Below are 15000 nucleotides of genomic sequence, written 5' to 3'. Positions count from 1 at the left end.
ACCACTCCACGCAGAACTCAGTCACGAGAAGAGGCTCCCAGGGGAATAGTCTTGCTTCAGAATGTCCTCCAAGCATCCTTTAAGACGTCAAACACATCTGCAGACTCATGGGAGACCCAACTTCTGACCAACTAAAATGGAGAATATTTATTCAGCCTCACAGCCCCAGGGACCCGGGTTTAATTCCGGCCTTGGGTGACTGGGTGGAGTTTGCATGTTCTTCCCGTGTCTGTGTGGGTTCCCACAGTCCAAAGATGTGAGGGTTAGGCGGATTGGCCGTGCTAATAGAACATAGAACGATACAGCGCAGTACAGGCCCTTCGGCCCACGATGTTGCACCGACATTGGAAGTCAAAAACTAAAGGCCATCTAACCTACACTATGCCATTATCATCCATATGCTTATCCAATAAACTTTTAAATGCCCTCAATGTTGGCGAGTTCACTACTGTTGCAGGTAGGGCATTCCACGGCCTCACCACTCTTTGCGTAAAAAACCCACCTCTGACCTCTGACCTATATCTATTACCCCTCAATTTAAGTCTATGTCCCCTCGTGCTAGCCACCTCCATCCGCGGGAGAAGGCTCTCACTGTCCACCCTATCTAACCCTCTGATCATTTTGTATGCCTCTATTAAGTCACCTCTTAACCTTCTTCTCTCTAACGAAAACAACCTCAAGTCCATCAGCCTTTCCTCATAAGATTTTCCCTCCATACCAGGCAACATCCTGGTAAATCTCCTCTGCACCTGTTCCAAAGCCTCCACGTCCTTCCTATAATGAGGCGACCAGAACTGTACGCAATACTCCAAATGCGGCCGCACCAGAGTTTTGTACAGCTGCAACATGACCTCATGGCTCCGGACCTCAATCCCTCTACCAATAAAGGCCATCACACCATAGGCCTTCTTCACAACCCTATCAACCTGGGTGGCAACTTTCAGGGATCTATGTACATGGACACCGAGATCCCTCTGCTCATCCACACTACCAAGAATTTTACCATTAGCCAAATATTCCGCATTCCTGTTATTCTTTCCAAAGTGAATCACCTCACACTTCTCCACATTAAACTCCATTTGCCACCTCTCAGCCCAGCTCTGCAGCTTATCTATGTCCCTCTGTAACCTGCAACATCCTTCCGCACTGTCTACAACGCCACCGACTTTAGTGTCGTCTGCAAATTTACTCACCCAACCTTCTGTGCCCTCCTCTAGGTCATTTATAAAAATGACAAACAGCAACGACCCCAGAACAGATCCTTGTGGTACGCCACTCGTAACTGAACTCCATTCTGAACATTTGCCATCAACCACCACCCTCTGTCTTCTTTCAACTAGCCAATTTCTGATCCACATCTCTAAATCACCCTCAATCCCCAGCCTCCGTATTTTCTGCAATAGCCGACCGTGGGGAACCTTATCAAACGCTTTACTGAAATCCATATACACCACATCAACTGCTCTACCTTCAGTCATCTTCAGCCACTCAAAAACACCTGTTAAGTGTTTCAAATACCTGATACCAGTGTCCTGAAGCAACCACTCCACGCAGAACTCAGTTTTGGTGGGTGAGGGGAAGGAACTGCAGTGCAAAATTGTACTACCTGGTTTTGGCATGCTTACTATCTTGGTTGGGGAGGGGGAGGGGTCTGAAAATGCAGTAAGTGTTCAGTCACCTTCTCAAAGAACTCGATAAGGTTTGTGAGACATGACCTACCCTTCACAAAACCATGCTGACTATCCCTAATCATATTATTCCTACCTAGATGATTATAAATCGTATCTCTTATAATACTCTCCAAGACTTTACCCACAACAGACGTGAGGCTCACCGGCCTATAGTTACCGGGGTTATCTCTACTCCCCTTCTTGAACAAAGGGACCACATTTGCTATCCTCCAGTCCTCTGGCACTATTCCTGTAGCCAATGATGACATAAAAATCAAAGCCAAAGGCTCAGCAATCTCTTCCCTGGCTTCCCAGAGAATCCTAGGATAAATCCCATCAGGCCCCGGGGACTTATCTATTTTCATCTTGTCCAGAATTGCCAACACTTCTTCCCTACGCACCTCAATGCCATCTTTTCTAATAGCCTGGGTCTCAGCATTCTCCTCCACAATATTATCTTTTTCCTGAGTGAATACTGATGAAAAGTATTCATTTAGTATCTTGCTTATCTCCTCAGCCTCCACACACAACTTCCCACCACTGTCCTTGACTGGCCCTACTCTTACCCTAGTCATTCTTTTATTCCTGACATACCTATAGAAAGCTTTTGGGTTTTCCTTGATCCTACCTGCCAAAGACTTCTCGTCTCCCCTCCTTGCTCGTCTTGGCTCTCTCTTTAGATCCTTCCTCGCTTCCTTGTAACTATCAAGCGCCCCAACTGAAACTTCACGCCTCATCTTCACATAGGCCTCCTTCTTCCTCTTAACAAGAGATTCCACTTCTTTGGTAAACCACGGTTCCCTCGCTCGACCCCTTCCTCCCTGCCTGACTGGTACGTACTTATCAAGAACACGCAATAGCTGTTCCTTGAACAAGCTCCACATATCCAGTGTGCCCAACCCTTGCAGCCTACTTCTCCAACCTACACATCCTAAGTCATGTCTAATGGCATCATAATTGCCCTTCCCCCAGCTATAACTCTTGCCCTGTGGGGTTTACTTATCCCTTTCCATCACTAACGTAAAGGTCACCGAATTGTGGTCACTGTCTCCAAAGTGCTCACCTACCTCCAGATCTAACACCTGGCCTGGTTCATTACCCAAAACCAAATCCAATGTGGCCTCGCCTCTTGTTGGCCTGTCAACATATTGTGTCAGGAAACCCTCCTGCACACATTGTACAAAGAACGACCCATCTAATGTACTCGAACTATATCTTTTCCAGTCAATATTTGGAAAGTTAAAGTCTCCCATAACAACTACCCTGTTACTTTTGCTCTTTTCCAGAATCATCTTCGCCATCCTTTCCTCTACATCCCTAGAACTATTAGGTGGCCTATAGAAAACTCCCAACAGGGTGACCTCTCCTTTCCTGTTTCTAACCTCAGCCCATACTACCTCGGAAGAAGAGTCCCCATCTAGCATCCTTTCCGCCACGTAATACTGTCCTTGACTAGCAGCGCCACACGTCCCCCTCTTTTGCCCCCTTCTCCGAGCTTACTAAAACACCTAAACCCCGGAACCTGCAACAACCATTCCTGTCCCTGCTCTATCCATGTCTCTGAAATGGCCACAACATCGAAGTCCCAGGTACCAACCCATGCTGCCAGTTCCCCTACTTTATTTCGTATACTCCTGGCATTGAAGTAGACACACTTCAAACCACCTACCTGAACACTGGCACCCTCCTGCGAAGTCAAATCTGTGCTCCTGACCTCTATACTCTCAATCTCCCGTACCCCAAAACTACAATCCAGGTTCCCATGCCCCTGCTGAATTAGTTTAAACCCCCCCAAAGAGCACTAACAAATCTCCCCCCCAGGATATTGGTGCCCCTCAGGTTCAGATGTAGACCATCCTGTCTATAGAGGTCCCACCTTCCCCAGAAAGAGCCCCAGTTATCCAGAAATCTGAATCCCTCCCGCCTGCACCATCCCTGTAGTCACGTGTTTAATTGCTCTCTCTCCCTATTCCTCATCTCACTATCACGTGGCACGGGCAACAACCCAGAGATAACAACTCTGTTTGTTCTCGCTCTGAGCTTCCATCCTAGCTCCCTAAAGGCCTGCCTGACATCCTTGTCCCCTTTCCTACCTATGTCGTTAGTGCCAATGTGGACTACTGTAGCCACCTAAAATGGATGCTGTGCTACAAAATTAGGTCAAGCGCTAAGACTGCTGGGAAACAGACAGTTTAGCCAGAACAGCAGTCTGCAAAGAGCATTTTGCATTCTGCAGCAGCAGAAACCAGTTTGGGCTCAGGTGAGAAGACCTTAGCTAGGTGCAAATGGCAAAACGCTTTGCATGCTAATGAGGCCATCAGACTTGAACACCCACACAATAGATACATTTGGTTCTGAATGGACACATTCTAATCAAGGCCCAGACATCGAGGCACCAGAAACCTCCAAACAAAAGGACATAAGAAACGCCCCCTCCATCACGGAGACCCCCTCGCATTGGGGAATTAATCCAGTATCGATAAGAAATTGATCCAATAGGTAGAGCCCGCCCGAGAAGAGGGAAGGACAATGGAACCCCTATAAAAGATAGGGACCTCGTGTTGTCCGGTCTGTTTTTTCCGTGCTCCGGCTCTGACCACGACTTAGAAGATCCACTCTGACTCCAGCCGTTGAGCACCAGCCGCCGAACCGTAAGTGCCAGTACGACGCTCGCTACGCGAACTAAGCCCGCTAGAACCCCCAGTGACCAGAACGCTTGCTGAAGGTTGCAGCCCAAGACCAGGACGAAGGCCTCGCTCCCTGACCTTGCCTGTTCCTGTTAGATAAGTATTCTGATTACTTTAGTTTAGTCATAGCTTAGTCTCTTAGTGTGTGCATGAATATTTATTATTACTGTATAATAAATATTATCGTTTGGACCTTACTAATCGGTGTATCGTCTTTATTACTTTGAACTTGACCTTGGAATACTAGTGACGTTGTCTATACGGCAACTGGCGACTCCTAAGCTGAATAAATACATACAACAGAGCCTAGTGGTGTTAAGCACTTGGAAGTTAATACACCCCAATAAACGCGTTTTGCGCCTATAGTAAAACGTGCAACACTACGACTTGGGGCTGCTCCCCCTCCCCCTTAAGGACCCGGAAAACACGATCCGAGACATCACGTACCCTTGCACCTGGGAGGCAACATACCAAACGTGAGTCTCTCTCGCTCCCACAAAATCTCCTATCTGTGCCCCTGACTATTGAGTCCCCAATTACTAATGTTCTACTCCTTTCCCCCCTTCCCTTCTGAGCAACAGGGACAGACTCCGTGCCAGAGGCCCGTACCCCATGGCTTACCCCTGGTAAGTCCCCCCCCCCCCCCACAAGTATCCAAAACGGTATACTTGTTACTCAGGGGAACGACCGCAGGGGGTCCCTGCACTGACTGCTTCTTCCCAGTCCCTCTTACAGTTACCCATCTATCTCCAGTCTTTGGTGTAACTACCTCCCTGAAGCTCCTATCTATGACCCCCTCTGCCTCCCAAATGATCCGAAGTTCATCCAGCTCAAGCTCCAGGTCCCTAACACGGTTTTTGAGGAGCTGGAGTTGGGTGCACTTCCCACAGATGAAATCAGCAGGGACACTGACGATGTCCCTCACCTCAAACATTCTGCAGGAGGAGCATTGTACTGCCTTCCCTGACATCACCTCTAGATTTAAGTTGCCCCTTGGTGTACAAAAGGTTAGATGGGGCTACAGGGATGGGGCGGAGGCGTGGGTTTAAGTAGGGTGCTCTTTCCAAGGGCTGGTACAGACTCGATGGGCTGAATGGGCTCCTGCTGCACTTTAGGGATTCTAACTTCACAATTCGGAGACAGATCAGAGGCAAGAGTTCGGTGTTGACATTGCAGCCAAATTGTGGGGGGGACAGGGCCCAGCTCTAATGTTACTCTGCTGGTTCCTGCAAACTACAGGTGTTATCATGGCAGCCACTGGCAGTCAGGCACAACGGGTGGGAGGTGGGGGGGGGGGGTCACTGAATGCAACCACATCTGACACAATCCCCCCATCCCAGATCTCATCAATATCCCCTCCCTTCCTCCCCCTCCACCTCTTACCGCATTGCACAATTGCAGTCCCTTTTCTCTGGGTTTCGAGGGTGCTGCTGGCTCCGGCTCCTCTTCACTCTCAACCCAAGTGGAGTCGTAATCATCTGACATCTCCCAGACAATGTGAGTGAGCACCGGGTACACAACTAACACAGTGAGGCACAGGCTGCTCCTGACAGCCTCTGCTCAGGGAGGGTGCTGCTGGTCAGGAGGGTGCTGCTGGTCAGGAGGGTGCTGCTGGTCAGGGTGCTGCTGGTCAGGGTGCTGCTGCTGGTCAGGAGGGTGCTGCTGGTCAGGGTGCTGCTGGTCAGGGTGCTGCTGGTGGTCAGGAGGGTGCTGCTGGTCAGGGTGCTGCTGGTCAGGGTGCTGCTGCTGGTCAGGGTGCTGCTGGTCAGGGTGCTGCTGCTGGTCAGGGTGCTGCTGGTCAGGGTGCTGCTGCTGGTCAGGGTGCTGCTGGTCAGGGTGCTGCTGCTGGTCAGGGTGGGTGCTGCTGGTCAGGGTGCTGCTGCTGCTCAGGGTGGGTGCTGCTGGTCAGGGTGCTGCTGCTGGTCAGGAGGGTGCTGCTGGTCAGGAGGGTGCTGCTGGTCAGGAGGGTGCTGCTGGTCAGGAGGGTGCTGCTGGTCAGGGTGCTGCTGCTGGTCAGGAGGGTGCTGCTGGTCAGGAGGGTGCTGCTGGTCAGGAGGGTGCTGCTGGTCAGGAGGGTGCTGCTGGTCAGGGTGCTGCTGCTGGTCAGGTTGGGTGCTGCTGCTGGTCAGGAGGGTGCTCCTGGTCAGGAGGGTGCTCCTGGTCAGGGTGCTGCTGGTCAGGGTGCTGCTGGTCAGGGAGGAGGGGGGACAGGGAATTTGCCCCAAGTTTTGCGCCGAGAGGCAATGCAGGAGGGGAACTTGCCGCCCCGAACAACAGGAAACCAAACCCACGCCGCTGCCTTTCTCTTTCGATTTCCTTTCGCTCCAGTGTATCCAGTAAAGCTTCCTCCGGCTGGGCGGGGAGGATTGGCTCCTCTTCAAACTCTGGGGCAGCCTCACTCGCTTGTTCCGGGGGAGGGGGAGAGCTGCATTTGGCAAGCGCCGGTCACCTCCGCCCGCCCCCGCACGCAGAATAACTCTGGCCAATGGGCATTTTGGGGTGGCCTTGGGGAAAATGCAGCCTGAGCAGGAACAGGAACCACCATCAGGCAAATCATCTGCCTGCTTTAATTGCAGGGGGTTTGTGGGGAATGTCGGAATTTCCACTTCTGATTAGGGTTATTTATGTTTTTAAAATATCCAATTCTCAGGACCTGGAGACCAGCATTTCTCAGCTGCCTTTGAGAAAATGGTGAGCTTCCTGCCTCCCTCCTGCTGCAGCTCCAGTCCTGGGTCCAGCTAGGGGCAGACAGATCACCAACTCAGTTGGTAGCACGTCTGCCCGTGAATCACGGCTTCAAGTTCCACGCCAGGATTTGAGTACAAAACTCTGGGCTGACCTTTCCATACTTGGGAAAGACTGCACTATCGGACGCACCTCCTTTTAGATGGGACATTATACCAAGTCCTAATCTGTCACCGCAGGTAGATGTAAAAGATCCAACATGGCACTTACTGAGGATCGGGGGAGTTACCCCCAGTGCCGTGGCCAATATTTATTCCTCAGTTAACATCGCAAAAGAACAGATTATCTGGACTTTGGAGCGGAAGTCGGCAATGCAGCCCTTCGAACCCGCTCCGCCATTCAATCAGATCATGGCTGATCTATTCCTGGTCTCAAATCCACTTCCCCGCCTGTTCCCCATATCCCTTTAATCTGTTTTTAAAATCAAAAATATATCTATTTCCCTCTTGAAACCGTTTAATGATTCATACTCCACCGCACTACGGGGGCAGCGAGTTCCACAAATTCACCACCCACTGCGAGAAGTAGTTCCTCCTCGTCTCAGTTCTAAATCTACCGCCTCTCAATCTGTGACATTTCTTTCTGGATTGCCCCACATTGGGGAACATTTGGTCTACGTTTACTTTATCAATCCCTGTTAATATTTTATATACCTCGATCGGATCCCCTCTCATCCTTCTAAACTCCAGCGAGTATAAGCCCAAACTGTTTAATCTCCCCTCAAATGTCATCCCCGGAATCAATCTGGTGAACCTCCTCTGATCTGCCTCCAATGCCACCACATCCTTCCTCAAATAAGGAGACCAAAACTGGACACAATACTCCAGATGTGGTCTCACCAACACCCTATACAATTGCACCAATACTTCTCTACTTTTATACTCCAGTCCTTTTGCAATAAACGCTAACATTCCATTGACCTTTCTTTTTACATTTTTTACCTGCATATAGACTTTCTGTGATTCATGAACAAAGACACCCAGATCCTTCGGCCCAAATACATTATCACATTGCTGTTTGTCGGGAGTCTGCTGTGCACAAGTTGGCTGCCGTGGTTCCTACATTAAAACAGGCCACACTTCAAGAGTAATTTATTGTCTTAAAAGTCTTTTGAGATGTTGGAGGAGGTTCACTGTGATTGTCTTATGAGCAAAGGTTAAACAGGTTGGGACTATACTCATTGGAATTTAGAAGAACGAGAGGTGATCTCATTGAAACATACAGGATGCTTCAGAGCTTTGACTGTGTAAATGCTGAGAGGATGTTCCCCCTCATGGGAGAGTCGAGGACCAGAGGGCATGGTCTCAGAATAAAGCGAAGCCAATTTAAGACTGAGATGAGGAAGAATTTCTTCTCTCAGAAGATTATGAGTCTTTGGAGCACCTTGCCACAGAGAGCTGTGGGGACAGAGTATTTAAGGCGGAGGTAGGTAGATTCTTGATCGGCAAGGGAATCAAGGGTTATGGGGAAAGGGCAAGAAAGTGGACATGAGGAATGTCGGATCAGCCATGATCCTATTGAATGGCGGAGCGGGATCGAGGGGCTGAATGGCCTCCTCCTTCTTATGGTCTTATGTTCTGTGGTTTATTAAAAGTGATAGATAATAGGCGACACGTGGCACAGTGGTTAGCACTATTGTCTCACGGCGCTGAGGACCGGGATTCAAATCCCGGCCCTGGGTCGCTGACCATGTGGAGTTTGCACATTCTCCCCGTGTCTGCAAAGGCAACCCAAAGATGTGCAGGGTAGGTGGATTGGCCACGCTAAATTGCCCCTTAATTGGAAAAAAAATAATTGGGTACTCTAAATTTATTTTTCAAAAAGTGGTATATAAATGCAAGCATTTCTGGTATTGCACTGTCAGCCACTCTGCACTGATTATAACAGAAAAATAAAGTGGGTGCAGTTTAATGATTCACTGGAGTCCATTTTGTTCTTTCGCTAATGTTCTGTAATGTACACCATTGGCTGGTGAGATGTCACGTGTTACTCAATGATGTCATCGAGATCAACAAGACCAAAGGATAACCATGAATATGATGAACAATTCAGCGACATATTCTATCTGTTTCATGTGGTAATGTCTTCTCAGGAACGGTCATTTACCCAAACAGATTTGTTGGACACGATTCAAAAAGGCACTGTAACACAAGAGCTTAGAAAGAATCCAGAGTTTAAACCCTACCTTACCAGGCACCTTGAGGTTTTTTATAAAAAACAAATTATGCCATAACTAACATTGTTGTATTACAGACACATTTTTGAAATAAATTTAGAGTACCCAATTCATTTTTTCCAATTAAGGGGCAATTTAGCACCTACCCTGCACATCTTTGGGTTGTGGGGGGGGGGGGGGGGGGGGGGGGGGGGGGGGGGAGGGTGAGACCCACGCAGACACGAGGAGAATGTGCAAACTCCACACGGACAATGACCCGGGGCCGGAATCGAACCACTGCGCCACTGTGCCACCCCCAGGCACCTTTTGTTGACAGCATAAAATGGACTATTGTTGTGGGGTATTAGAGTAATAATTTCTCTGTGTCTAAGAAGTAAAATCCTGGAACAGCTGCACAAGGGCCATCCCAGTGTAGTTAGAATGAAGTTGGCGAGCAGTTACATCTGATAGCCCAGGTTGGATTCCCAAATAGGGGAGAAGGTGGGGTTATGCTAATCCTGCGCTGTGTTGAGAAATGTACCTCCACTACAACCTTTGCATGCATGGGAATGGCCTATCAGGCCATGGCAAAGAGACCAGTCGAAGGACACATGGTTTTTGGTCAACATTGAGACGGATTCGAAATGGTCGGATGTTGGCATTGTGAAATCAACAACTACAGAACAGAGCATAGAAAGGTTTGATGAGGTATTTTCAAGATTTGGGCGACCTGAACAACCCATGTTGGATTTGGATTTGTTGGATTTATTTATTGTCACCTGTACCGAGGTACAGGGAAAAGTATTTTTCTGTGAGCAGCTCAAACAGATCATTTAGTACATGAAAAGAAAATAAAATAAAAAGAAAATACATAATAGGGCAACACAAGGTACACAATGTAAATACATAGACACTGGCATTGGGTGAAGCATATAGTATTAATCAGGTCAGTCCATAAGAGGGTCGTTTAGGAGTCTGGCAACAAAGGGGAAGAAATTGTTTTTGAATCTGTTTGTGCGTGTTCTCAGGCTTTTGTATCTCCTGCCCGATGGAAGAAGTTGGAAGAGTAAGTCTGGTGGGAGGGTTCTTTGATTATGCTGCCCGCTTTCCCCAGGCAGCGGGATGTGTAGATAGAGTCAATGGATGGGAGGCAGGTTTGTGTAATGGACTGGGCTGTGTTCACGACTCTCTGAAGTTTCTTGCGGTCTTGGGCTGAGCAGTTGCCGTACCAGGCTATGTTGCAGCCAGATAGGATGCCTTCTATAGTGCACCACCTCTCCTTTCTGTTGCTGAATTATCAGATTGCTAATCCAACATCCGGAACTTGATAAATTTCTGAGAAGATTTAAATTGTTGTTTCTGTTCCTTAGCCACCTCCATCTTCATCAGTGACAACTCTTTGAGGCTGAACCAGACTGTTCACAACCATGCTGTCACATTTGGTCCCAACATGAGCTGCCAACCACATAACCACACCATCACTAAGAATGCCTTGGGAAAGACACATCCCACTCCGGTTATTCTCTCTTACAACTTCTTCTATCGGGCAGGAGATACAGAAGCCTGAGAACATGCAGTAAGAGGTTCAAAAACAGCTTCTTCCCCACTGTTACCATACTCCTGAATCACCCTCTTAGGGACTGAACTGATCTCTTCACACATCTTCTCTACTGAGAAGTACGACACTCCGTATGCTTCACTCGATGTCTGTGTATCTGTATTTACATTGTATATTTCACCCGATGCCTGTGTATACGTATTTACATTGTGTATTTCACCAGATGTCTCTCTGTGTATATGTATTTAAATTGTGTATTTCACTCGATGTCTGTGTATACGTATTTACATTGTGTATTTCACCAGATGTCTTTCTGTGTATATGTATTTACATTGTGTATTTCACTCCATGCCTGTGTATATGTATTTACATTGTGTATTTCACCTGATGTCTGTGTATATGTATTTACATTGTGTATTTCACTCCATGCCTGTGTATATGTATTTACATTGTGTATTTCACTCCATGCCTGTGTATATGTATTTACATTGTGTATTTCACCTGATGTCTGTGTATATGTATTTACATTGTGTATTTATGTATGTTCTATGTTTTTTTGTGCATGGGACGATCTGTCTGGACTGTATGTGGAACAACGCTCTTCACTGTACCACCGCACACGTGACAATAAACCCCAATATAAATAAAGGTCGGGAAAGGCGCCATAAAAATGCACATTCAGTGGCAACTGGACGCGCGAGAGCGCTGCGGCTGGTGGAAGGGAGCAATTACAGCGTGACCTGTTGACATAGAAAATCGCCATTGTAACCAGAGCGGGTTCTGGGCAGGGAGTGGGTTGATGTGGGGACGGGATGTTTAGAATAATAATAATAATGGTTAAAGAGTGAAGCGGGTACCCCCCTCAATCCCCTCCCTCGGCATTGCTCCGATAGAGGAGCCGCCCACCGCCCCGCCTGCACCCGCCCCCCGCCCACGGCTCCGCTCTGCCCGCTAGGCCCGGCCCCGCGCTCTCTCCCTCCCAGTCCCGCAGGCCCCAGCTCCGCCCGGCCCCCGGACCGCAGCTCCCAGCCGCCGGCTCCCTCCCAGCCCCCTCTCGGCCCACAGGCCCCACGTCCTCCTTGTCCCCCAGGCCCGGCTCCCAGCCCGCACCTTCCCCCGCCCAGCGCTCTGCCCGCTAGGCCCCGCTCCCGGCCTCGCGCTCCCTCAGGCCCGGCCTCCCGCTCTCTCCCTCCCGGCTCCCCGCTAGGCCCGGACCCCGGCCTCCCGCTCTCTCCCTCCCGGCCCCGCTAGGCCCGGACCCCGGCCTCCCGCTCTCTCCCTCCCGGCCTCCCGCTCTCTCCCTCCCGGCCCCGCTAGGCCCGGACCCCGGCCTCCCGCTCTCTCCCTCCCGGCCTCCCGCTCTCTCCCTCCCGGCCTCCCGCGCTCTCCCTCCCGGCCCCGCTAGGCCCGGACCCCGGCCTCCCGCTCTCTCCCTCCCGGCTCCCCGCTCTCTCTCCCTCCCGATGTCGGGCCGCAGTCGGGGCGCCGCCTCTCCGGCCTCCCTGCTGCAGCTGAAGAATTGGGGCAATGAGCTGTTCCGGAACGGGCAGTTCGGACAGGCCGTCGGCCGCTACTCGGACGCCATCACCGGCCTGAAGGAGTCAGGTACCCGGGGGGGGAAGGGTAACGGGGTGGGGGGGGGGGGGGGGGGAGGGTAACGGGGTGGTGGTGGGGGGGAGGGTAACGGGGTGGTGGGGGGGAGGGTAACGGGGGTGGTGGTGGGGGGGGAGGGTAACGGGGGTGGTGGTGGGGGGGGAGGGTAACGGAGTGGTGGGGGGGAGGGTAACGGGGTGGTGGGGGGGGGAGGGTAACGGGGTGGTGGGGGGAGGGTAACGGGGTGGTGGGGGGGGAGGGTAACGGGGTGGTGGGGGGGGAGGGTAACGGGGTGGTGGGGGGGAGGGTAACGGGGTGGGGGGGAGGGTAACGGGGTGGTTGGGGGGAGGGTAACGGGGGGGTGGGGGGAGGGTAACTGGGTGGGGGGTGGTAGGGGGGAGGGTAACTGGGTGGGGGTGGTAGGGGGGAGGGTAACGGGGGTGGGGGGTGGTAGGGGGGAGGGTAACGGGGTGGGGTGGGTGGTAGGGGGGAGGGTAACGGGGTGGGGGGTGGTAGGAGGAGGGTAACGGGGTGGGGGGGTGGTAGGGGGGAGGGTAACGGGGTGGTAGGGGGGAGGGTAACGGGGTGGGGGGGGAGGGTAACGGGGTGGGGGGTGGTAGGGGGGAGGGTAACGGGGTGGGGGGGTAACTGGGTGGGGGGTGATAGGGGGGAGGGTACCGGGGTGGGGGGGGGGAGGTTACCGGGGTGGGGGGGGGAGGTTACCGGGGTGGGGGGGAGGGTAACTGGGTGGGGGAGGGTAACGGGGTGGGGTGGGGTGGGGGGGAGGGTTGGGGGGTGGGGGGGGAGGGTTGGGGGGTGGGGGGGGGGAGGGTAGGGGGGTGGGGGGAGGGTAGGGGGTGGGGGGGAGGGTAGGGGGTGGGTAGGGGGGTGGGAGGGGGGAGGGTAGGGGGGTGGGGGGAGGGTAGGGGGTGGGGGGGAGGGTAGGGGGTGGGTAGGGGGGTGGGGGAGGGGAGGGTAACGGGGTGGGTAGGGAGGGGAGGGGAGGGTAGGGGGGTGAGGGGGAGGGTAGGGGGGTGAGGGGGAGGGGAGGGGCTGGTGGGGGGGAGGGTAGGTGGGGGGAGGGTAACGGGAGGGTAACGGGGTGGGGGTGGGGGAGGGTAACGGGGTGGGGTGGGAAGGGTAACGGGGTGGGGGTGGTGGGGGGGAGGGTAACGGGGGTGGTGGTGGGGGGGGGAGGGTAACGGGGTGGGGGTGGTGGGGGGGAGGGTAACGTGGTGGGGGGAGGGTAACGTGGTGGGGGGAGGGTAACGGGGTGCGGGGTGGTGGGGGGAGGGTAACGGGGTGGGGGGGAGGGCAACTGGGTGGGGGGTGGTAGGGGGGAGGGTAACGTGGTGGGGGGAGGGTAACTGGGTGGGGGGTGGTAGGGAGGAGGGTACGGGGGTGGTAGGGGGAGGGTAACGGGGTGGGGGGTGGTAGGGGGGAGGGTAACGGGGTGGGGGGTGGTCGGGGGAGGGTAACGGGGTGGGGGGGTAACTGGGTGGGGGGTGATAGGGGGTGGGTACCGGGGTGGGGGGGGGAGGGTAGGGGGAGGGTAACGGGGTGGGGGGGAGGGTAGTGGGAGGGGTGGGGGGGTGGGGGGAGGGTAGTGGGTGGGGGAGGGTAGGGGGTGGGAGGGGGGGGAGGGTAGGGGGGTGGGGGGGGGAGGGTAGGGGGGTGGGGGGAGGGTAGGGGGTGGGGGGAGGGTAGGGGGGTGGGGGAGGGTAATAGGGTGGGTGGGGGAGGGGAGGGTAACGGGGTGGGAGGGTAACGGGGGGTGGGGGGGGAGGGTGGGGGGGGTGGGTAGGGTGGGGGGGTGGGGAGGGTATGTAACGGGGAGGGTATGTAACGGGGAGGGTAACGGGGTGGGGGAGGGGGGAGGGGAATGGGGTGGGGGGGAGGGTAACGGGGTGGGGGGGGTGGGTAACTGGGTGGGGGGTTGGGGGGAGGGTAACGGGGTGGGGGGAGGGTAACGGGGTGGGGGGGAGGGTAACGGGGTGGGGGAGAGGGTAACGGGGTGGGGGGGGAGGGTAACTGGGTGGGGGGGGAGGGTAACTGGGTGGGGGGGGTAACTGGGTGGGGGGGGAGGGTAACGGGGTGGGGGGGGAGGGTAACGGGGGTGGGGGGGGGAGGGTAACGGGGTGGGGGGGAGGGTAACGGGGTGGGGGGGAGGTAACGGGGTGGGGGGTGGGGGGGGAGGTAATGGGGTGGGTGGGGGGTGGGGGGGAGGGTAACGGGGTGGGGGGGAGGGTAACGGGGTGGGGGGAGGGTAACGGGGTGGGGGGAGGGTAACGGGGGGTGTGGGGAGGGTAACGGGGGTGTGTGGGGAGGGTAACGGGGGGGTGGGAGGGAGTGGGGGTGAGGTTTGGGGGATGGCGGGGGGGGTGAGGTTTGGGGGATGGCGGGGGGGGGTGAGGTTTGGGGGATGGCGGGGGGGGCTGAGGTTTGGGGGATGGCGGGGGGGTTGGGGTTCCTGGTGAACAAGAGCTGAAGAATGTGATTAAGCTAAAGGATCCAATAGGCTGAATGGTCTCATTTATATCATCAATTTTCTGTGTCTATAATTTTCGCTAGATCGTCCTGCAGCCCCTTCCA

The 15000-nt window shown here is 53.7% G+C and overlaps 1 protein-coding gene across 1 annotated transcript in view; it reads right to left on the bottom strand.

The window, feature by feature from the left end:
* Window positions 1-6048, bottom strand: part of LOC119969168 (opioid growth factor receptor-like) — a 37532-nt gene extending 31484 nt beyond the window's left edge. Inside the window, exon 1 of the mRNA XM_038802403.1 lies at window positions 5741-6048. Within this exon, the coding sequence (XP_038658331.1) occupies window positions 5741-5842 (102 nt within the window). The 5' untranslated portion in view covers window positions 5843-6048. The remainder of the gene's footprint in view (window positions 1-5740) is intronic.
* Window positions 6049-15000: the final 8952 nt, after the last annotated feature.

Source organism: Scyliorhinus canicula, chromosome 7 (assembly GCF_902713615.1).
Source record: "Scyliorhinus canicula chromosome 7, sScyCan1.1, whole genome shotgun sequence".
Taxonomy (NCBI): domain Eukaryota; kingdom Metazoa; phylum Chordata; class Chondrichthyes; order Carcharhiniformes; family Scyliorhinidae; genus Scyliorhinus; species Scyliorhinus canicula.
Note: the sequence above shows the minus strand (reverse complement) of the source record. Positions and strands in the feature narration are given on the sequence as shown.